Source organism: Pseudogymnoascus destructans (assembly GCF_001641265.1).
Source record: "Pseudogymnoascus destructans isolate 20631-21 unplaced genomic scaffold scaffold_26, whole genome shotgun sequence".
NCBI lineage: Eukaryota > Fungi > Ascomycota > Leotiomycetes > Thelebolales > Thelebolaceae > Pseudogymnoascus > Pseudogymnoascus destructans.
Genome location: NW_020167545.1, coordinates 262,661 through 282,657, shown reverse-complemented (window position 1 = coordinate 282,657; position 19,997 = coordinate 262,661). Strand labels below are relative to the sequence as shown.

Below are 19,997 nucleotides of genomic sequence, written 5' to 3'. Positions count from 1 at the left end.
TATCCAACTCACATAGCATCATCTCCACTATTTACACACCTCCCACTACGCTCCCCTCACATACGGCTTATACTCCACCGTATCATACGGTTGGGCTGCACAAGGCCCGCGCATTATCTCCCCGGTTCCATCCTTCTTGCTATTGCACAGCTTTGTTGGGGAGACGATGCCCTGAAGCCCACAGCATGCCTGGGAGCCAGGACACTGTACATTGTTTGCCCAGGGCTTACCATTGTATCCTCAACAGGTGCGGACGCTGGCGGCGCTGGCGAGGGTGAGGAGGGCGAGGAGGACGGCAGACGCCAGGGCAGGTGCTGACCTCATTGTGGCGGGCGGGGCGGGTGTCAGACAGCGGGAGCTAGGACGTAGAGAGGGTGTGCGCTGGTTCGGCGGCGTCGTCAGTCAGTCATACATGTGTGTGGAACTACTGAAGTTGTGACAGGTGACAGTGGCAAGGATGGGGAACGCCGACCGGGGCAGTGCAAGTCGTGCTTGTGATGCCCCGACGAAATTTCGACGCCAAGCCGAAGGAAGGATAGAATTTCGGGATGGGATGGCTTGCCTTTGTGGCTTGCCTTGGCGATTTAGTGCCTTGGGGATTCTGTGATGGGCTTGTCTTGGAGATTCGGTGATGGGGTTCTTAGGCTGAACAGTCTTGGGTTATTGTGGCCCCCTTTGCCCTCGTCGAGGCTTCTCTCATGTGTGTGTGCCCCTTGCCCGCCTGCGCTGCCTCAAATGGATCATAAAGGCTTCTCAACATTATACATAGTGAGGAGGAGGAGGGGAAGCAGGAGGAGAAGCATTAACAGAGTGGTGGCTACAGCACTCGTGCATATATGTTGTGCGGCGGTTATCATTAATGCGCACGAGCGCAAGATGGACTAGCATTTAAGTAACATCGTCACCAAACTTTCCCTTCGCTCAACGTAATCGAATTCCTGCTTCATCAGTATTTCTCACGCTTGGCATGGCAATATATTTAGTTGAACCCGGAAAAGGCCAAATTTGCAAGTGCTAACATCAAGATCCTCGGCCGCGCCAACAGCAATAGTCTAACGGCAGTAATGGTCCTAAACCATTCCTAGAACCTGCACCCCACGAGGCAGAGAGGGTAAAATCAAATCAAATAAAGTGAAAGGGTCATTGCAGCAAAGGAGCGTCCATCTCCCATGTCGTCATCTACGAAATACTTGAAGGCCACATTGGCCAACCTCTTCATCGTGGAATGGGAATTCTAAATAGGTATGATCCACGAACCGGCCTCGTGCTTACGTTCCTACCCTTCGGTTTTGGTTGGCAGGTGGAGTAGACTGTTGGGAGGCAGTTCAAAGGAGTGGTAGAGCATAGAACCGATCATAGCCACCGTTTGCCACAAGTAATGAGATGAGAAATGAGAAATGAGAAATGAGAAATGAGAAATGAGAAATGAGAAATGAGAAATGAGAAATGAGAAATGAGAAATGAGAAATGAGAAATGAGAAATGAGAAATGAGAAATGAGAAATGAGAAATGAGAAATGAGAAATAAAGCTTTGTTACAAGTAGCAATCACATCTCACATCGCTCTCCAAATTCAATATATCTGTTCTGTTCATTCCAGCTATGATACATACACATCTCATAACTTCATCTCCCACCCCAACTCCAACAAACATCCCCTCACATTAAACCAACACAGCAGCGCCCACAAACGCAGCAACCATAACCCCCAACACCGCGGTAATCCCGCCTCCATTCAACACCTCCATGCCCGACGCCGCACCCGTAGTAATAGTCGAGTTAGCTTTTGGCAGCAGAGCCCCCTTATCACCCGTCTTGTTATCGTGTCTCGCTAGACCCAAGCAGTTCGCCATCTCAAAGAAGATGTCAATGTTGTTATACGTGCCCTGGAACTTCTCCTGGCACGGGCCCATCGCATACACGGGGACATCAGTGAGCGAGTGCACGCCCTGCGCATCATCGGTGCGGAGGGTACCGTTCACGACGAGGCCGCCGACGCCATCGGCTGGGTTGACGTAGTAGCTCTTATCGGCGCCCTTGGTGGCAGGGACGCGGGGTTCGTGGGGGACCTCGTAGTTCTCACGGCGGTCGGGGAAGGCGACAGTGCCCTGAGCGAGGCAGTAGCGGGGCTCCCAGTTGACGGGGAAGCTGACGCCGGTGTTGTAGGAGATGGCGGCGTCGACGACCTGGTATTGGGATTGTCCGGAGTTCTGGTACGTGCCGATGGCGGCGCGCTTGCCGCGCACGTCGTTGTCATCGATGGAGGCCATGTACTTTGTGTCGGCGGAGCCGTAGACGTCGAAGCCGTGGCCGTGGTCAGCGGTCACGAGGACGAGTGTGTTGTTGAGGATGTTCAGTTCGGTGAGGCGGGCGATGGTGGCGGCGACGGTGTCGTCGAGCTCGAGGAGGTCGCCGAGAGCGCGGTCGTAGTCGAGGGAGTGCATTTGCTTGTCGATGCTGGCAGCCTCGGCCATCATGAAGAAACCGCGGTCACCACCGCGCTCGTGCAGGATGTCGACGGCCTTGAGGACCATGTCCTTGAGGCCGGGGAGGTCGGTGGCGGGCTTCTTGTTGCCGCTGGGGTGGTTCGTCGAGTTGATGATGTTCTCGGTGTAGACGTTGCGGTCGAGCCAGACGGGGAGATTGCTTGTGCTGAAGAGGCCGAGGGCGCGCTCTTTGCTGGGGAGGGTGGCGAGGGTGGTGTTGTCAAGGGCGACCTTGTAGCCCTTCTTGCGGAACTCCTCGACGTAGTCCTTGCCCTGGTAGGAGCCCGCGCCGGCGTTGAAGTTCTCAGCTCCAGCACCGAAGACGACATCGGGGCCGTCAAAGGGAGTCCATGTGTAGTTGGTGACACCGTTGAGCATCTGGTCTACGAGAGGTCCGTAGTGACCACGGGTGCGGGTGTGGCCAGTCAAGGCAATGGGTGTGGCATCAGCGAGGAAGGCAGTGGAGACAATACCAATAGCTGAGCCCCAAATACGGGTAAGAAGCTCAACGATGGTCTCGACCTTGGGGTCGTCAAATGCATCTGGGGACGAGTCACTGTAGACACCCATGGAGTTGACGGTGCTCTTGTGGCCGGAGTAGAGGGCGGAGGCAGAGTTGGCGGAATCGGTGATGTAGCTGTCGATGGAGTGGGTCATCTGGTGGCCGAGGATAGGGAACTTGTCCATGGCCATCTTGCTCAAGTACTTGCCGTTGATGCTCTTGTGTCCGATCAGCCGTGCAGCCGTGATCATGCTCGTGGTCATGCCGTCACCGATGAAGAGAATAACGTTCTTAGCCTTCTTCTCCTCAGCGAGGTCGCGGACAACCCAGTTGGCAACGGTCTTGGAGCCACTGTAGTAAGACAGAGTGGCGGTATACTCGCCTGGCTCGTAGAGCGCAACGCGGCGGTATGCCTTGGCCGCGACATTGACGTGGGAAGGCGTCTTCGCGTCCTCGGCGAAGTAGTCCTCGTACCACTTGAACTTCCACTCCTCGATGGCTGGCTCAGTGATATCGAAGAACTTCGACACTGGCTGCGAGGCTCCGCCCTTCTTCTGGATGGCGAGCGAGAACCTCTTATCCGGGATACCACCGTTGGCTGTATCATATTCGCGTCAGCTTGGGTCTTCAATTGAAAGCTTGAGAACTAACCCTCAGAGCCATTGACAGGCGCATGGACCTCGACACGGATATCGAAGTACTGTCCCGCCAGGAAATCAGCCCTACCACGCGTCAGCTTCCCATCCAATGCCATCAGCCACCGCCATCATACTCACTGATCGGGAGGGAAAACACATCCCAAGTCCGGGCAAGCACCGAGCCTCTGGAAAGTCTGGGCCGAAGCCAACGTAGCAAACGTCGCCGCAGCGGCGATCGTGGAGAAAGCAACCATGATGTATGAGTGAGACAAGGGCAATGGAGATCGGCGTGCACGACTACAGAAACGAAGCAGCACGACCGAACGACAGAGGAACAGGCACGCTCTTATATAGTGATCGCCAACCAGCGCTACAAGTCCTCCCGCACGCGCACCCTTGTCCCACGCGCACCCTTGTCCCACGCACGTTTCCGAGACCCCATTCCCATGAGATATCAGCTCAGAAACTAGTGTTTCGGTGCAGGGCTGATGTGCTCCGTTTCCTGCAAACCGCGGTCGTTGTTGCGGTAAAAAATGCATCCCGCGCCGGCTAGTGGTGCTAGCCAAGAATGGCCAAGAACACCAAGGCGGCGCGAGGCGACGGAGCTGTTCAGGGCGCTGGGGAATCATGGGGGGGGGGAGAAGCACGTTGCTCTCCATGGATGTGTATGAGCATGGGCGGCCTTTTCTTGACGGCCATAAGAGGGAGCTGCATCTCATCTAGTATGAGAAAAATGTGTAATAAGACGGGAGATGTGATAATGGCCCTTTTCACTAGTTTACTCATGGAAGTTGTCTAGATCACTAGTAACTAGAACGCGAGGCACATCCTCCCATGCTCCGCATTATGTTGGTTGATTGATGCAGTCTGTCTCGGTGATGCCATGCCGCCTTCCCGTGTTGACTTGACAGGGCCCACTAACCACCACTAACCACCCCTAACCACCACTAACCAACCACTAACCAACCACTAACCACCACTAACCACCCCTAACCACCACTAACCAACCACTAACCAACCACTAACCACCACTAACCACCCCTAACCACCCACCCCTAACCACCCACCACTAACCAACCACTAACCAACCACTAACCAAAATGTGCCTGAATACCAACAGGCGTGCTCCTACTACAGCATCTCATTGGCCACTTTCAACGACAACCCTCTGAAAAAACTCCATGAGACACGTGCGGTACACCTGTAATACACCTATAATACACGTGATTGTATAATTAATAGGCCGTCGCTATCGTTCTTCTCTTCTTCCTTCTTCCTTCTTCCTTCTTCCTTCTTCCTTCTTGCTTGTTGCTTGTTGCTTGTTGCTTGTTGCTTGTTGCTTGTAAATAAATAAAAGGCCGCATGCCTAATACAAGAGTGCGCCGTTGGGATGACGGTATTTCAAGGCCCGGGTCAGGACTCTATGTGAGTCCTTGAGTATCTAGTCCTTGAGTATCCAGTCCTTGAGTATCCAGTCCTTGAGTACCTAGCGGTTTTAACTACAGTCAAACCAGGACATAAAGGTGCCCTTCGACCCCAGATCCCCTAGCCAGACATTGCCAACCTTTCTAAGACATCCCTATAGCCTATAAGAAAGCCGTATCTTACTACAAATGGCTAATGGAGCTAGAGCATGCATTGCATCTTTATATAGAGGGGTCCCTATATCTAGATCGGACCAAATGCCATTTATGCCATCCCTATCTACACTGACTATTATAAAAAGGTATGAACGAGCACACGGCTCCTATTAAGGGCACTCGTGCAGCGTAATTATACAAATATCCAAATAAAGCAGTCATTCATCTCCAAGTATTTGGGAGCTTGTCGAAGTATGTACGAATATTATCATTTAACCTCATATATATTATTAGCCCATTTCCAGAATCCCGAATCGAAACAATCGACTCCCCCCTCCCCCCTCCCGTGTCATACTGACATTCGTTGCACTCAGTTTGCTATCAAACTCAAGAGCAAACTTAGAAATCTCCTCCTCAAACCTACAAGTCACCATACATATCTTGGCTTATCACACCAACAACAGAAGCAATACTACTCAACGATTGCTGCAAACTCTTCTACTACATCTGTTTATGCTACATACATCACGGCATATCATTTGAACACTCATTGAACAAGTTATTAAGAAAATCTCCTCCTTAAGGGGGTGGGCCAATACTACCACATGGCATATCTCTACCAACTAGAGGCCTAAGAACATGAACGATAGCTCCAAAAGCTTCTACAACCCTCTATGATTCATTACACGTCATCGCTACTTAGTTACCCACAAGATTGGTTAAGTTATGACATAATTTGTCTATAGGGGTACTCTGACCTTGGACCTCCTTTCACTTCCTATAGGCTAGGAACCTAGGAGATGGTTCTATGGGATTCTCTTACATCGACTACAGTTACCAAGCCTGGTAAGTCATGGAAAGTCTTGGAAAATGAGAGAACTACACTCCTTTAGCATAAATAGGATTGCCCTTTCCTTAAGAAAGGGCAAGCAGACAATACAGTAAATTGACTATCACATACTTCCACGTCTTTTCCAAGCTTCCAAGCATTGATCTTGTTACTCCTTGTTTCTGAAAAGTCAGTGAGGTGTTAACCTCTGACTTATCCCTGAGTTCTCAGACTCAACATTTGTTACAACTTGTCTAAACCACTCCACTACATCATACACCTGATTGCTGCATTGTGGAATAGTCTAAGCTACGACTCTTTGGCTCTTTTTCCTAAGACAGTGTGTTGTCTTAGTAAAATCATCCCTTCCTTGGGTGGCTAGATTCTCACATCTGGTGCACCCACCATTACAAAAAAGGTCCTTGGTGGACGCCTTGTTTTGCGCACTAAAAGAGATCGAGATGGCAAAATCCTTCGCCGCAAGGCTCGATGGGTTGTAAAGGGCTATGAGCAGAGATATGGAAAGGATTATGAGCAGACCTTTGCAGGAGTTTGCAAATCAGCCACATGGAAAATCGCCGTTGCCCTCGCTGCACGTTTCGATCTTGAGATTGAACAGATGGATGTTGACACTGCATTCCTTGAAAATGATATCGATGCAGAGGTATAAGCCGAATTGCCTCCTGGATAGTGTGAGAATGGTGTCAAGCTTTCAAAGGAGGATGTGTGCAAGCTATCACGCGCGCTTTACGGTCTCAAGCAGTCACCACGTCTCTGGCAGAAAAAGCTTCGCAAAGCACTCCAATCTCTTGGATTTGAACCACTCGAAACAGACCAATGCATCTTCATCAACAAGGACACAAAGATCATCATTGTCATTATTGGCAAAGATAACGAGGACTTAAGTAAGTTGAAATATGAGTTGCAGACAAAGTTCACAATTGAAGAACTCGGTCCTGCACAATACTTCCTTGGAGTCCGCATTCATCGAGATAGAAAGAAGCGAGAGATCTACCTTGGACAGGATGCATATACTCAAAAGATCCTCAGCCGTTTTGGAATGACGAATTGCCACACGGTGAAGACGCCTTGTGCCCAAGGATGGGAAATTCTCATGACTCCGTACAAAGACAAAGCTACAGCTCACGAAATCAAGCTGTATCGGTCTATGGTTGGATCTCTAATGTATCTAGCCACGAACACGACCGGATATCAACTATTGCACGTCCGTTCTATCTCGTTTTCTCGCAAACCCCTCGCCACAGCATATCGCAGCTGCTCGTCGCTGTCTGCAGTATCTTGCAGGCTCTATTCATCTGTGCATCTGTTATGGAGGCGATTGGAAGGATGATGAGGCTATGGCATTAAGAGGATACGTCGATGCAGACTTCGCAGGCGACAGAAGCGAGCGCAAGTCTCACACAGGATGCGTCTACCTTTTCTGTGGAGGCGTCATTGTGAGCATTTCGAAGAGACAGCCAACCGTTGCAGTTGCGACTACTGAAGCTGAATACGTGGCTATGTTTAAGGCTGCACAGGAAGGAGCATGGCTTCGACAGGTATTCAAGGAGCTTGGATATAAGAAGAAGGATGCACTCACAACGGAAATCATCGGCGACAACCAAGGAGCTCTTGCACTTGCAGAGAATCCAGAGTTTCATCAGCGAACGAAGCACATCGACATCAAATACCACTACATCCGAAATCAAGTGAAGGAAAACCTTGTTGATCTATATTATGTGTATACGAAGGAGATGGGATGGACTGACGAAGCCACTATCAACGATGGATCATCAGAGATTCATTGAGCTGATCAAGCTTAAACAGCTTCCAAAGATGGACTGATTATAGGTTACGGATGAAGAACTAGGGGTGCTACTAACTGTTGATATGTTTTCTACAATATCACCAGAGGGGTGTGTTGCAGGAATCGGGGTTCAGAGCCACGGGAGCCACTGGCGTGGCACCCACCCACATATATAGTTCTCAGTAGTTGTAACCTATATACTTCAACTAATCAACAACTTATCTACCACCAACATTTCCAATGACCTCCAGTGACTATGTGTTACACAAATCTATATACCAAAAATTAAAAGTCCCCCCCTCGTCCCCTCCCCCAAATTTTCAACACAAAAAAATATACTCCCCAAGACAAACACCCCCCTCACGGCAACTCCACCGGGCCCCCCCTATCCCCCGCCCTCAACTGCGCCGGCACCCCCCTCCCATCCCACGCCAGCAACTCCCCCGGCCCCCTCTCCACCCCATGCAACTCCGCCGTCGTCGCCACACTAGGTGAATACAACTCCGCCGCCCCCTGCCCCGGCGTCCCCGGCATCCCTGGCGAATACATCTCCGCCGCCGCCGCCACATCCCCCCTCTCCTCCCCCGGCAACTCGCTCACACCGCCACTCCCACCCTCCTCCCCCTTCTGCGCCGCCGCCGCCTTCCCCATCGCCGTATGGGGAACGTCTTTCTCGGGCCCCTGCGCATGGTACGCGCCCGATGGACTCGGGGGTGCCGCGCTGGCGTACGATCGCGCCTTGCGACGGCGCAGGAACCAGACTAGGAATGCGATGAGGGCCAGGGCCGCGATGCCGCCTACGACGCCGCCGGCGATGGGGCCGGCGTTGGAGGATTTCCCTGCGGAGCCGTCGGTGGAGGAGGGGGCGCCGGCGAAGGGAGCGGTGGGGGAGGAGGAGCTGGGGCCGGTGGTGGAGGAGGCGTGGCCGGAGGCGTGGCCGGAGGAGTGGCCGGAGGAGTTGCTGGCGCTGGAGGTGTTGCTTGTGTTTCCTGGGTTTGTTGCGCTTGGGGCGCCGGTGCTCGTCTTGGAGCTACTGGTTGTGATGGCTGGGTGGCGGGGTTAGTTGGTGTTTAAAGTCAGAGTAGTTAGAGGGGAGGGGAAGGGAAGGGTACCTCTTCCGGAGACGGCGATTGTTAACCACTTATCGAACTCCTGGAGTTCGTAGTCAGGGGCACCGCACCCGTTGCCGTCAGATTTCGTGTTTCCGTATCCCTTCCGCCCTTGCTCGCAGCAGAAGAAGCCGTCGAAATCGTACATGTCATGCTCCGGGTTCGCGCATTGCGGGAGTTTGGTGAGCTGCGGCTTACAATCTTTGTCGGGCTCGCAACACTAAAAATCCAGCTGTCAGCACATGTATGCACTTTCTAATTAAAACTCACATAAATATTCAGCTGTGGAGAGCCACACTCTGTACTCCTCGGGCAACACGCATGGTACGGCTTGACCGTCGGACCGCAATCCTGCTCGCCCATCCGACACGCTATGGTCTCGCGCGCCGCATATCCATTCCTAACCGTCGTCGCTCGCCCAAAGAGCAAGTCGGCCGCGTCGACGGCAGCGTAGCGCGCTGGCATCGTGAGGGTGGTGGTGGTAGGTAGGTAGGTATGTAGTTGGTAGGAGATGGCGACTCCAGGGAGGTAGCAAGAACGAGCTCGAAGTATTAACTACACAGTACTGTAACTCCTCAACAGTTTGCGCGCTGACCAAAGCGAAGATCCGTCAACGATGCGACGCAATGCGATAAACAAACAAACAGCCCAACCACACCCCCACCTCCCTCGCATCCCTCGGCTCATCCCTCGGCTCATCCATGTCGCTGTCGCTGTCGCCGTCACGCTAGGCGGCTTGGCTGGCCGTTGGGGCCCTCGGTGTGTGGTTTTGGATGGTGTAGTAAAGGAGGGATAAGGTTAACTTTCTTGCTGACTGCAATTTTCTATTTCCTAGCTTCCCTGCACCAGTCTATCAACAGCGACACTAACAGGGCACATCTCTATTTGACAAAAAACCCACAACAGGGCTGGCCTCCCTAAAAATCCCCACTCCGGCATCCTTCAAACACAAGAAATCACCATTGTTTTCCTGGGCAATCCCGACCCGTTCAATTCTGTGTGCACGGAGACAACCTCCGAACTGCACTTTGTAACTACTCTAACTAACTCTAACCATTCCACTCTAACCATTCCATTCATTCGGGATTCTCCAAATTCAAGCCCCCCCCCTTTTTAATCCAACGCAAAAATATCCTCCACCCCCTCCCAGCTCCCCTTCGCCCTCTCCTCCCAGTACCCCCTCGCCCCCGTCCTCAAGCGCCAGCACTCCTCCTCCCCCTCAACCCTCTCAAACCACCTCGGCTCCCACATCTCCCCCCTCCCCTCCATCTCCGTCCTCCTCCCCCTCTGTCTCTCCTCCAACCCCTTCTTCACCTCCTCCGCCGTATCCAGATCCCCCTCCTCCGCCGCCCGCTGATCCGGCCTTAACCTGCTATCCGTCACGGCCGTCTTGCCTTCTTCCACAGCCGTGAGCTCATTCAGCGTCGCCGCGAACGTGGTGAATCCGTAGCGCGACTCCGCGCTGCTGACCAGCGACCCGACGTGCCACACCTCGCCCTTGACCTTCCCCTTCTCCGTCATATTGAGGCTAGATGTCCACGTACCCTCGAGACCGAGCGCCGTCTTAACCCCAGTCGCGTCCCATAGCCCGACCTCGACGTCCTCGGAGCGCCCGCCGAACATGCCTTTGCTCTTGTACTCGACGACCGCCACGGCGCCGCTCGACTCGTTGAGCACGGACACGGAGCCGACGGGCTCGAAGTACTTCTCGCCCATCACGACGTTGCGTAGGAACACCGTCGCGATCGGCCAGCTGTAGCACTCGTCCACACCATCAGCGAGGCGGAGGACGGCGTACACCTTGCCCTCGGTGATAAGCTCCGCGCTCTTCCCCCAGAACTTCTGCACCGGCGTCGACGAGTGCGCAAACGACCACAGCGGGCTGTCGGCCTGGCACGCCATCTTGACGGGTCGATGGCTCACCTTCTCAGCCAGGAAGCGGAAGTTGCCCGGCGTCTCGGAGTCGGATCGCACGAGCTCGAACGTCTCGCCCAGCATAGGGTTAAAGGGCTTGCGGATTGCGCGCTCGCGGGCGCGGCTCGACGAGAAGTAGGAGATCGAGAAAGCGGCAACGAGGAGGTGGCGATGCTGCGGCGACGGGCTCTTGGCTGCAGCATCAAGGAGCTGCGCGTACTCCAGGCCCTCAGCTACGCGCTGCAGAGCGGACAGCGGTTCGTTGGAGCTGACGGGCATGGATATCCCAGAGAGGTCTTTCCCCACGTTCTTGCGCAGGACAGATATGAGAGATGGCGGTAACATTGTAGCAGGCTTGAGGGTTGTGCGTCGCTTAGGCTTGCTCGTTACAGGCAGTGGCGCGAGAGTTTTCGGCTTTGGCGGGAAGAAGGACACCGCACCCGCGGGCTTGGGAGTTTCATCTAGGTCAGAAGCAACTGATGATGCATTGTCACCGCTCATGGACTCATCATGGTCAGATGCTGGCGTGTCCTCATCGCTGCTTCGACCCACCACAATAATTTGAGAATCATTGCCATCGCCAGCCTCGGCGTCGTAGAATTCACCAGTAGATGTAGAATCCATGCTCCTACGCGGCACCGCCAAAGCGGGTCCGGGAGGATAACGTCGTTGCTTGCTGCGGGTAATAAGCTGGTTGAGGTCCGATAGAACAAGGTCGAGGTCCTTTAGCAGCGCCTGGCAGTGATCATTGATGCTGCTCTCCTCCTCTGAGCTAGTCGCCTGAGACCTTCGTGACGACTTTGAAACCTGGCCCGGTGGCGCAGGAGACGGCGCACTAGGCGTCGACTGAGGCGTGATGTTTGAACTCGTATTCGACGAGGCGGAAGCCACTTTAGCCCCCTTCTTCAACGTGCTCCGAGTGCTTGTCTTCCGTTTCCAGAAGGGCCTCTTCTCGGCTGGGTTGTTGAAGTAGTCCCCATTCTCCTCTGGAACCACTGCAGGATTGCCTGCCCCGAGACTGAGCCCAGCCCATGATTGCTTGTAAGACGACTTTGTATCATTCGCGAGCCTGCGGACCGCATCCCTCGACCCGACGATCCTGCTCACCAGCGACTCAACTTGATCCCACTCCAGGTCCTCCTCCGATGGCGGTCGAATAGGTCGGTTAAACACGCTATTAGACCCCATGTGCATCCCAAGCGGCTTCCCCGTCTTGCTGACCACCTTGCCCGGGACATTTCCCCTCGCCTTGTTGCTCGCCAACTCAAGCGCCCTCGTCCACTCCGCAAAGTCCTTGGCATTCCCAGCCTTCAAGTGCCAGATCTCAGCCCCTGAGTCGATGCTAATCTCCCTGCGCCTCTCATCCGCCGCAATCGCCGCCAAGCTCAGCGGAATCGCGCCCCGCAGTGCCGACGAGTTGCGGTTATAGTAGTACGAGAGCGTGCACGATATAAAGTCCAGCGAGAAGTAGCGTCGCGCATACCCCTGCCCCCTCTTCCGCCTCCGCTTCATCAGAATGCCCACATGGAACGACGGCGGCGCCGTCTCCATCCCCTTCCCCACCACCGATGTCTCCCGACTCGACGCAGAGTGCGGCCGGCTGTGCAGACTATCGACGCTCTCATTCGCCGCGGCCGACAGATTCGCATTGCTGCTCTTCTGCGCCAGCGCCACCGTACTCATGGCCTTCCCCCCCGGCCCGCCCTGCAGGTTATGATGTGTCGGGTTGGGCGGGAAGTTGCTCGGGTAGGTCAGCAACACGAACGTCGCCGTCTTCGACACAGCCTTGGAGAACGTATTGTCGAAGACCAGTCCAAACATGCCGCCGTTGCCCGCGTTGACCGCATACGTCCCAATCGTCACCTTATCGGCATCGCACTTCCCGTACCACTCCACCGGTATAAAGCCCTTGGCCTTAAGCTGCTCCTCCGCAGTCGAGAGATCATTCTTCACCGTGCTCGACCGGCGCAGCCGCTCGGCCGACTCGCCCTGTGCCTGCGCGGATTCGGATTCGAGGCGCTCATTCGGGGGTCGAAGTGTCGAGGCTGCGCTCGTCGCGCCGGCGCCGGGGTGCTTGACGATGCCGAAGTTTCTAGCTGCGGGTTAGCACCAGGGCGCACACCGGATGGGGCGGGGGGGCTTACATGGACTTCCTGTGAGGCTGGACGCTCCATGATATTGTGTGGCCCTCCTCGACCTTTACCCAGCGGACGATGTACGACTGCGGCGCGTTAGCTGGGTGTGTGGCGGCGGGAGCGCGCGGGACAAACCTTGCTGTGTATCTCGAGCTGCTCCATGCCCGCCATAGCTGGTCGGTTGAGGACAGCTGGTCTTGGTGGCGGTTGGTGAGGGAGTCAATCATCAATTCGTACTGGTGCCTTGAGGGGGTGGCGGGTGAGGGCGAGTGTTGTTGCTAGGTTTGTAGGTAGATGGTATCTAGGAGGAAAGCTGAATGTGCGGTTACAGACACCTTATTTGTAATGTTCGGGTCTAGCACTTGTAGCTGGTGAAGCGCTTGGCCCGTAAAGATTGAGTTGTAGGAGCGGCGGCGATTTGTTTTTATGTTCAAAAGTATAGGAGGAAGCTGGTCGTACACTGTACCCTGTCTAGATTTCGGTTTGCCGGCGGCGGCGCGGGGAAGAAGGAAGGCGCATGGGCAGATTTCACTCGTGACATGTGCAATGGAAGAAGGAACGCTCCTGCCACTCCTGCCACTCCTTGCATTTATATTCTTTATATTCTTTATATTCTTTAGAACTATTATTTAGAACTATTATTTATATTATTTATAGAATAAAGCCACTTCCCGGGGTCGGAGCTGCTGGATTTGGCAGGGCGCGGTTGCTGCTTTACGCACCCTCTACCCCTCGCTAAATCTCGAACGTTAGGCACGTGATTATGGCCCACATCGGTTACGTACCCTTCAAGGTCCCCGTTCCTGGTTCCTGTGGTCTACTTTCTGCTTTCCGTTTCTCTCTTTTCTGCTCGTCCCAAGGTACCACTGGTCCTCATAATGATGAGGGCCACCACACGGCGGACCACCCGGTCGCTCAAACTGGCCACTTGTTTAAGTACTTTGCAATCCCACGGCCGACGTCGAGCACCGCTTCCGAAAAGCTTGCCATCTCACGCTCTCAAACAAGTCAGTTTATCCTCGTCTTTTGAAGGCAGGCTCCCCACGGCTCTGTCTGCGGACCTCTGCGTTCATTTCGTTATCCCAAGGCGATCGATGAATCGCACATCATGTCCACCAGACGAATGGCCAACCGGCAACTGCCCACTCCAAAGCAGAACATGATACATTTCGTCACTAGTCGAACCAGACACGCTCAACAGCCAAAGAAGCCTAAGCGCACCGCCGAAGACTACCGGGTTATGGGTCAAGAGCTCAACACAAAATCTCAGAAACCCAAGGATGCTGAAGCCACAAAGGAGAACGTCCGAGGAATATGGCGCAAGTGGACGAAGTAAATCAACATTGTCCCCTTCAGACTTCCACCCTTATTGACTCTAGATCAGATTCTGCAAATTTCAGGCTGTCCAGGACTGGCGAGGAGCTATCGAGCAATGCGATAGGGGAAAGACTATGTCGTTCCTCTGCTTCATCTGCGAGAATTATAGAGTTAAGGCGTTCAATTCGGTCCACCAGTACCTGCTTCAGTTTAAACAACTCTATAATCGGGTTAATGGGCGTCACATGGATACAAACGATGCGAAAGAAGTGTTCAAGGTATGCTCTTGTATTCTACGTTACTTATGGAAGACTTGGCACTGACACTGTTCTTGTAGTATCTAGATGCGACCTTGGCAGACGAATTCAAACTCAGACGGACAATGAAGGCCAAACCAGTGTTGGGAGCAGACGATATCCTTCTCCTCCTCACTCACCTCTGGGCTCGGGATACTTCTATATTTCCGACTGAGGACCAACGGTTAACGCTTGCGACCGCGATGCTCCTGTCTATCTATACAGGTTGTCGACTTGCTGAGCTGGCTGACGCCTCAAAGCGTGTAGGCGGAAAGACTACCTCTCGCAAACGTCGACATAGAGAAGTCTGGGATGCCGTTAATGACTTGGATGAAGATGAGTGTGTTGATGAGGAAGAAGGATCAGATGAGCCGAATTATCAACAACAAGAGCCTTGGGCTAATAAAAACGATACTGAATATGACGATGATTACGTTGATCTCGACGCTGTGGAACGGGAATATAAGACTATATGCTACGAGGATATCCGTCTCTGGATTGTTCGGAACCCCACACAGGGAGAACGAGACCTTCTGGGAATGGAAATTACTTTCGCCCATCACAAGGGTGCGGATAGGAAACCGAAGCCGTATGTCCCTCCACAACCTCTCTGCCTCATCCCAACTAACTTCACAACTTTAGCACGACTTTCCTCTTTCATGAAGAAGCCCTTCCCATCCTTTGCCCTGTCAGCCATGTCTTGTCTATCGCAATAAAGGACAATGCGATCGAGGTCGAAGGCTTTTCGCACGCAGAGCCATTTTTTACAAGTCATCTGCAGCATCCTACGAAAGCTGTCTTGATTCACTGGAAGCCGGAGATGCTTAAAAGACCCATATTTCGTCAGGCCGTACGCACGTGCGATATGTTCCGTACGTCGGAGTGGAAGGCATTACGCTACTCGACTTACGCTTATTACCTTGATCGTCTCGGCTGGGCGACTGGTTTTGAGCAGAAGATAACAAGCTACTGTTTTCGTAGAGGCACAGGAAACGCTGTTGATGGTAAATATTGTCCTTGATCATAGTTTGCTTTAACTAACAAGTCCGTAGGGGCTGCCACGACAGCAGTTCGCGACCAGATACTAAGGCACAATCCCCAGACTGGCGTATTCTGCGGATCATACATCAATGAGAAAGTCAGGTTCATCGTTCAAGATGCAGTGCTAGACCAGCCTACCGATTCTGGCTTTCTCCGGGCCTTCACGCACATGAGTCTCACTTGTGATCCCCGCGCGCCTCAGACAGTGCCTGATAATGTTCGCGATGCCCTCCCGCCCGACCCAGAGCTGGTGCAGCTTAAGCTTGAGCAGCAAGAGCTTCGCTTGGAACTTAAGCGTTTGTATGGACACGCATTCGTTCAGGGTTCGATTGGAACAGAAGCTGGTGAAGAATATCGTCAATTAAATAGACAGATTGCTACAGTAACAAAGACGCTTGAGCAAGAACTCAAGAGGGAATACCGCCGGGGCTACTTCTACCGTATCCACAACGAAGAACTTGAGAAGATCATTAAGAAGGTCAAAGTCGTGACACCGACTTATGTTGAGCCTGTCGTCAAGCACCAGCTGCCGGAATGGACCCAGCTTCAAGATATCATGTGCGACCTCTCTAAGGGCCTCAATCCACGCGACATTGTCATGCGACGGATTCACGCCATTGACACAATGGTCGCACTATCTCGTCGCCAGGAAGTCCAGTGTCATAAGTCGCGGCTGAGCAAATCGTCTTCGGTAACTTCTCTTGAAGAGTCCCCGAAGGTAAAGGAGGAATCGCCTGTTCCTAATACTTTCCCTCTGGAGTGCGAGAAAACTCAGTGTATATTTTGTATTGGTGACGATCGGCAGAGCTATGACAGGCGCATGCGCAAGTTTTCGAAACCCGATAAGATGATCGACCATGTTGAGAGGCATTTAGAAAAGAGGACACCAGGAAAGTATGAATGCTGCCATCCAGTTTGCAAGGCCGAGGGGCTACTTCTTAACAACGTTATCCTTTTCAAGAATCATGTGGAGATGGTGCACGGAATTAGACTTAGAGACGAAAAAGAAGTATCTTGAATAACTGGTCCTTGTGACATTGTTCGTTCCGGGACTCTCCGTAACATTTGCCTTATGTTTTCATTCAGCAAGTAATCGATTTTCATGCCCTCATAATGATCCGGTTGCATCCCTCAGCTACCTGATAGCGACCACCGCTTCTTTGGCCTACGCTGTACTAATTTCAACGCACTTTCGCGTAGGTCCTTCATAAGCTGGGTCTTCCCTGGCATTGAACTTCGCGCATCAATCCACATATAGGCGGTGGTCTCTGATTAAGTCAACAACACACCACCCTCTGACTCCGAATCTTGCTCCTCCTGTGAGCAACTATTATGGTCTGCCAACTCATCTCCGCCCTTATCTGAAGCGGAAATCCGAGGACTTGATCTAGCAGAGGTATGTGTTGTTGCAAGGCCAGGTTTAGGATGGTTTAGGGTATCCATATTATCAGACTGGCTAGTGTCTGTTTTGTTTACTGGTCCGTTGTAGGTCTCTGAGCAGGTAATCCCAGTTGTTGAATCTGGCCGCCACATACTTGGACCTCTCTGTCGTTCGATATGTCGCAAAGTGTCAAGTCTGATCTGAGCAATGACCTTATTCAAAACATCTCGTTGTTGAATTTTCTCTTTTGAGTCCGTATTATTGATTAGATCTGGTGGCCGCCAATTCATATATCTAATGCTATGGGAAGTAGGGCGTACAAAGCCTCCTGGGTGGTTGCTGATGTAGTGATAGCAGCAGTAGCACGCAGGCTTGCTGCAACCGATGAAGCGGTCATCGTCGACAAACGGTAGTCGCTTTGCGTGAAAGTATTCTAGCAGATTTAGCTCAGCGTGAACTCTCGGTCTGAAGTGTTTGTCTTGATACTTGTCCTGGAGGCGGGTTTGGATGTTAAATTTGGCGTTCAGCGTGGCAAGAGCTTCTTGATATAGCGGGGCTTTTTCTGAACCTGGCGGAAGCATCCGATTTAATATCCCCTCTAAAGTAGTCAAGTGGCCAGTTGGAGGTGGTAGTGAGGGTGGCTTAGGTGCAGGTCGTGTTTGGATAGCAAAGCTATTAAATAGGTCTGGCATTCTCAAACCGGCCGCGACCAACACCTTCGCTGCCCTCACATGGGAACCGAGCCGCCCAATGTAATGGCGGGTCAAGACAAAGGCCTGTCTCCTAGACTCTCCCTCAACTATATATGTATGATTATCTCCAATATGCCTCTGCAGTGCTCTCATACATTGGCATGATCTCTCCTGGTATGCAAAATGGCACAAGCCGGGCAGGTTATTCTCAAAGCCTTGGAAACTTTCAAGCCAGCTGATGAGTATTTCTTCTGTGCGCAAGATTAGAAACATTCTGCTACTATTGTTGCTACTCGCCTTCTGGATCTTCGGAACCTCTCAAAGTTGCTAAACACTGCCGCAGGTACTTTTGCATAAAGTTGTGGTATGTCTTGACTCTTCGAATGCTATATTCGATACACCTCTGAGAAATCTCGGCTTCTGTGAATATCATTGGATCCTCGGACTGAGTTAGATCAAGACCTTGGAGGGTCTTTAGGATTCCTCTAAGGAATGAAGTCGTAAGCGTAGAGACTTCGCTGTTAGAGGCCATCACACACGTAGGCAAGCTGGTTCAAGAAATTCCGCCTTAACTCGCGCAGTTGCATGTGGACAGTGTCTGCATCTTCCCAGGCACGAGGAATTCTCTGTTCACCATTAGGATCGAGAACATGCAATAGGACCAGTGGCTCATAGAATCGCCTGAGAAGCTTTTTGGAGACCCATTCTGGGCATTATTTTCTCTTTCGTATGTGTCCTAACCTTGTAGGCTACTCCTAATGAACATTAATGATCGGTGCGTAGCTTCCTTTTAGGCTTGGAAAATGATTGTTGTTTTGGTTGGGTAGATGTACTGGAACGTTCCTTGATGCCCAATCTCCAACCTAGCTAGACGAGAGACCTGGGACGAACCGAATAGAGGGTTCTCAAAAGTAAAACATAATCTACCTCAAGTTGTTTGAAAGGATTGGAATTGTTGAAGATTGAGCACTTGAAGACAGCGAGAGTCGAGAGTGCGGAAGTAAGGTTCGACTAACATTAATTCTACGAAAGTGGAAAGGAGCAGGGGAGCAGATACACTATGTACATAATACAATCACGAGCTTTGGTTTATGCCTGCATGCCACGCCAGACGTAGTCAATAACTATTTAAATACCTGCGTGCGAACCTTGCCGAGCCCTTTCAACATTCCAAACGACGGTTTTGAGGAGTTGAAGAGTGGCTTTGGAGACCAGATTTATTGGTAGCGGATGGCTATGCTTGCTGTTGCCGTTGTCATTGATGGGCCGTTCTTAGTACCTCGGTGCTTTGCGGAGAAGAGCGAAGGCTTTCGAAGAAGTCAGATTCCACACTATGCCTATTGGCACAATTGAGAGTTTTAAGCCACTTAATTTCAAGTTTGTGTATGGCAGAGCGGACGGGATGCCCAGTTCTCTTGAGTCTGTGGTCGTATGTGATAGTTATTTGCGTATTGGGAGATATATGCTACAGTAATCTAACACAGAATGCAGCTACTTATTCTCGACGGTCACCCTTCTTTCTAGTCCCCGTTCCGTCCTCATGGCAATTTATTGGGTTAATTTCAAGAATAACTTTGTCTGAGGACTTGGTATACTTGAAGCGAACTTTACTTTAGCATAATTACCTTAAAAAGGTGTTAAAAGTAAAACCGTTCAACGACTAGAAAGTGAGTAAATGTGACAGGCCGCCTTGTCTTTCTCCCCTTCAACAAAAACACTGATAATCCAAGCTTTGTCCGCCTTATTATATGAAGACTGATGGACTGGGTTTCCACCACGAGACCGCACTAGTGCAGATTTAATGTTCCTAGAAGGCCGTGTCAGAAGGCCATTTGATGATATAGGGATAGAAACTCATACCTGTTCAGCGCCTCCACCAGGCGCAAAAAACTTGTCATAGGCAGATCTGTGGGGTCCAGGGATGCTTTCGACCGGAAAGCCGAGCTTTTTGAAAAGAGCTCTTGCTGAAGTGCTGAATGGACGCATGACGATGACGATGATGATGTGGTTAATCAGAATGTTGATAGAGAGAAGTAGAGCGTAAGGTCCGAACGCAGAACGGCAGAAACGAAGCTGGCAAGTCTTAATACAAGTAATAACGGCGCCTATATGTTGATGTTGCAGGAGATATAACTAAGCTGGAGGAGAAATCACAAGGCGGTTTTGCGTTCTTATATACACTTCGCCCTGGTACTTCAACCTGGCTAGCCAACAAAGCCGCCTGGTACGAGTTGTTATTTAAAGAATCACAGTTGGTTTCGGACTGTGTGG

At 52.0% G+C, this 19,997-nt stretch overlaps 6 protein-coding genes across 6 annotated transcripts; 1 reads left to right on the top strand and 5 right to left on the bottom strand.

Moving 5' to 3' along the window:
• Window positions 1-45: 45 nt before the first annotated feature.
• VC83_08463 (uncharacterized protein) lies at window positions 46-1,149 on the bottom strand (the record flags this gene model as incomplete). The annotated part of the gene is made up of 2 exons (XM_024472014.1): window positions 256-1,149; window positions 46-204 (listed from the first exon to the last, which is right to left on the bottom strand). The coding sequence occupies exons 1-2, from the start codon at window positions 322-324 to the stop codon at window positions 46-48; spliced, it is 228 nt and encodes a 75-aa protein (XP_024320441.1). The 5' UTR covers window positions 325-1,149.
• Window positions 1,150-1,579: 430 nt separating this feature from the next.
• Window positions 1,580-4,481, bottom strand: VC83_08461 (uncharacterized protein). Its single transcript, XM_024472013.1, has 3 exons — window positions 3,764-4,481; window positions 3,639-3,709; window positions 1,580-3,585 (listed from the first exon to the last, which is right to left on the bottom strand). Exons 1-3 carry the CDS (start codon window positions 4,342-4,344, stop codon window positions 1,664-1,666), a joined length of 2,574 nt encoding a protein of 857 aa, XP_024320442.1. The 5' UTR covers window positions 4,345-4,481; the 3' UTR covers window positions 1,580-1,663.
• Window positions 4,482-8,201: 3,720 nt separating this feature from the next.
• On the bottom strand, window positions 8,202-9,742 carry VC83_08460 (uncharacterized protein; the record flags this gene model as incomplete). Its single annotated transcript, XM_024472012.1, has 3 exons — window positions 9,221-9,742; window positions 8,954-9,170; window positions 8,202-8,887 (listed from the first exon to the last, which is right to left on the bottom strand). Exons 1-3 carry the CDS (start codon window positions 9,413-9,415, stop codon window positions 8,202-8,204), a joined length of 1,098 nt encoding a protein of 365 aa, XP_024320443.1. The 5' UTR covers window positions 9,416-9,742.
• VC83_08459 (uncharacterized protein) lies at window positions 9,743-13,835 on the bottom strand. The gene is made up of 3 exons (XM_024472011.1): window positions 13,135-13,835; window positions 13,009-13,085; window positions 9,743-12,956 (listed from the first exon to the last, which is right to left on the bottom strand). The coding sequence occupies exons 1-3, from the start codon at window positions 13,168-13,170 to the stop codon at window positions 10,064-10,066; spliced, it is 3,006 nt and encodes a 1,001-aa protein (XP_024320440.1). The 5' UTR covers window positions 13,171-13,835; the 3' UTR covers window positions 9,743-10,063.
• Window positions 13,836-16,675, top strand: VC83_09677 (uncharacterized protein). Its single transcript, XM_024473090.1, has 5 exons — window positions 13,836-14,331; window positions 14,384-14,594; window positions 14,654-15,201; window positions 15,255-15,616; window positions 15,665-16,675. Exons 1-5 carry the CDS (start codon window positions 14,108-14,110, stop codon window positions 16,669-16,671), a joined length of 2,352 nt encoding a protein of 783 aa, XP_024328858.1. The 5' UTR covers window positions 13,836-14,107; the 3' UTR covers window positions 16,672-16,675.
• On the bottom strand, window positions 16,676-18,627 carry VC83_08458 (uncharacterized protein). Its single transcript, XM_024472010.1, has 2 exons — window positions 18,024-18,627; window positions 16,676-17,977 (listed from the first exon to the last, which is right to left on the bottom strand). Exons 1-2 carry the CDS (start codon window positions 18,256-18,258, stop codon window positions 16,926-16,928), a joined length of 1,287 nt encoding a protein of 428 aa, XP_024320439.1. The 5' UTR covers window positions 18,259-18,627; the 3' UTR covers window positions 16,676-16,925.
• Window positions 18,628-19,997: the final 1,370 nt, after the last annotated feature.

Bases quoted from the DNA above. Each gene is read 5' to 3' on its own strand.
- VC83_08459 (XM_024472011.1), bottom strand. From the start codon at position 13,170: ATGGCGGGCATGGAGCAGCTCGAGATACACAGCAAG. The intron at 13,086-13,134 runs GTTTGTCCCGCG...AACGCGCCGCAG, and splicing joins AGCTCGAGATACACAGCAAG to TCGTACATCGTCCGCTGGGT. The intron at 12,957-13,008 runs GTAAGCCCCCCC...ACCCGCAGCTAG, and splicing joins CAGCCTCACAGGAAGTCCAT to AAACTTCGGCATCGTCAAGC.
- VC83_08461 (XM_024472013.1), bottom strand. From the start codon at position 4,344: ATGAGATGCAGCTCCCTCTTATGGCCGTCAAGAAAAGGCCGCCCATGC. The intron at 3,710-3,763 runs GTGAGTATGATG...GACGCGTGGTAG, and splicing joins TGTGTTTTCCCTCCCGATCA to GGCTGATTTCCTGGCGGGAC. The intron at 3,586-3,638 runs GTTAGTTCTCAA...AATATGATACAG, and splicing joins GCCTGTCAATGGCTCTGAGG to CCAACGGTGGTATCCCGGAT.
- VC83_09677 (XM_024473090.1), top strand. From the start codon at position 14,108: ATGTCCACCAGACGAATGGCCAACCGGCAACTGCCCACTCCAAAGCAG. The intron at 15,202-15,254 runs GTATGTCCCTCC...TCACAACTTTAG, and splicing joins GCGGATAGGAAACCGAAGCC to CACGACTTTCCTCTTTCATG. The intron at 15,617-15,664 runs GTAAATATTGTC...ACAAGTCCGTAG, and splicing joins CACAGGAAACGCTGTTGATG to GGGCTGCCACGACAGCAGTT.
- VC83_08458 (XM_024472010.1), bottom strand. From the start codon at position 18,258: ATGGCCTCTAACAGCGAAGTCTCTACGCTTACGACTTCATTCCTTAGA. The intron at 17,978-18,023 runs GCGAGTAGCAAC...TCTTGCGCACAG, and splicing joins AGGTTCCGAAGATCCAGAAG to AAGAAATACTCATCAGCTGG.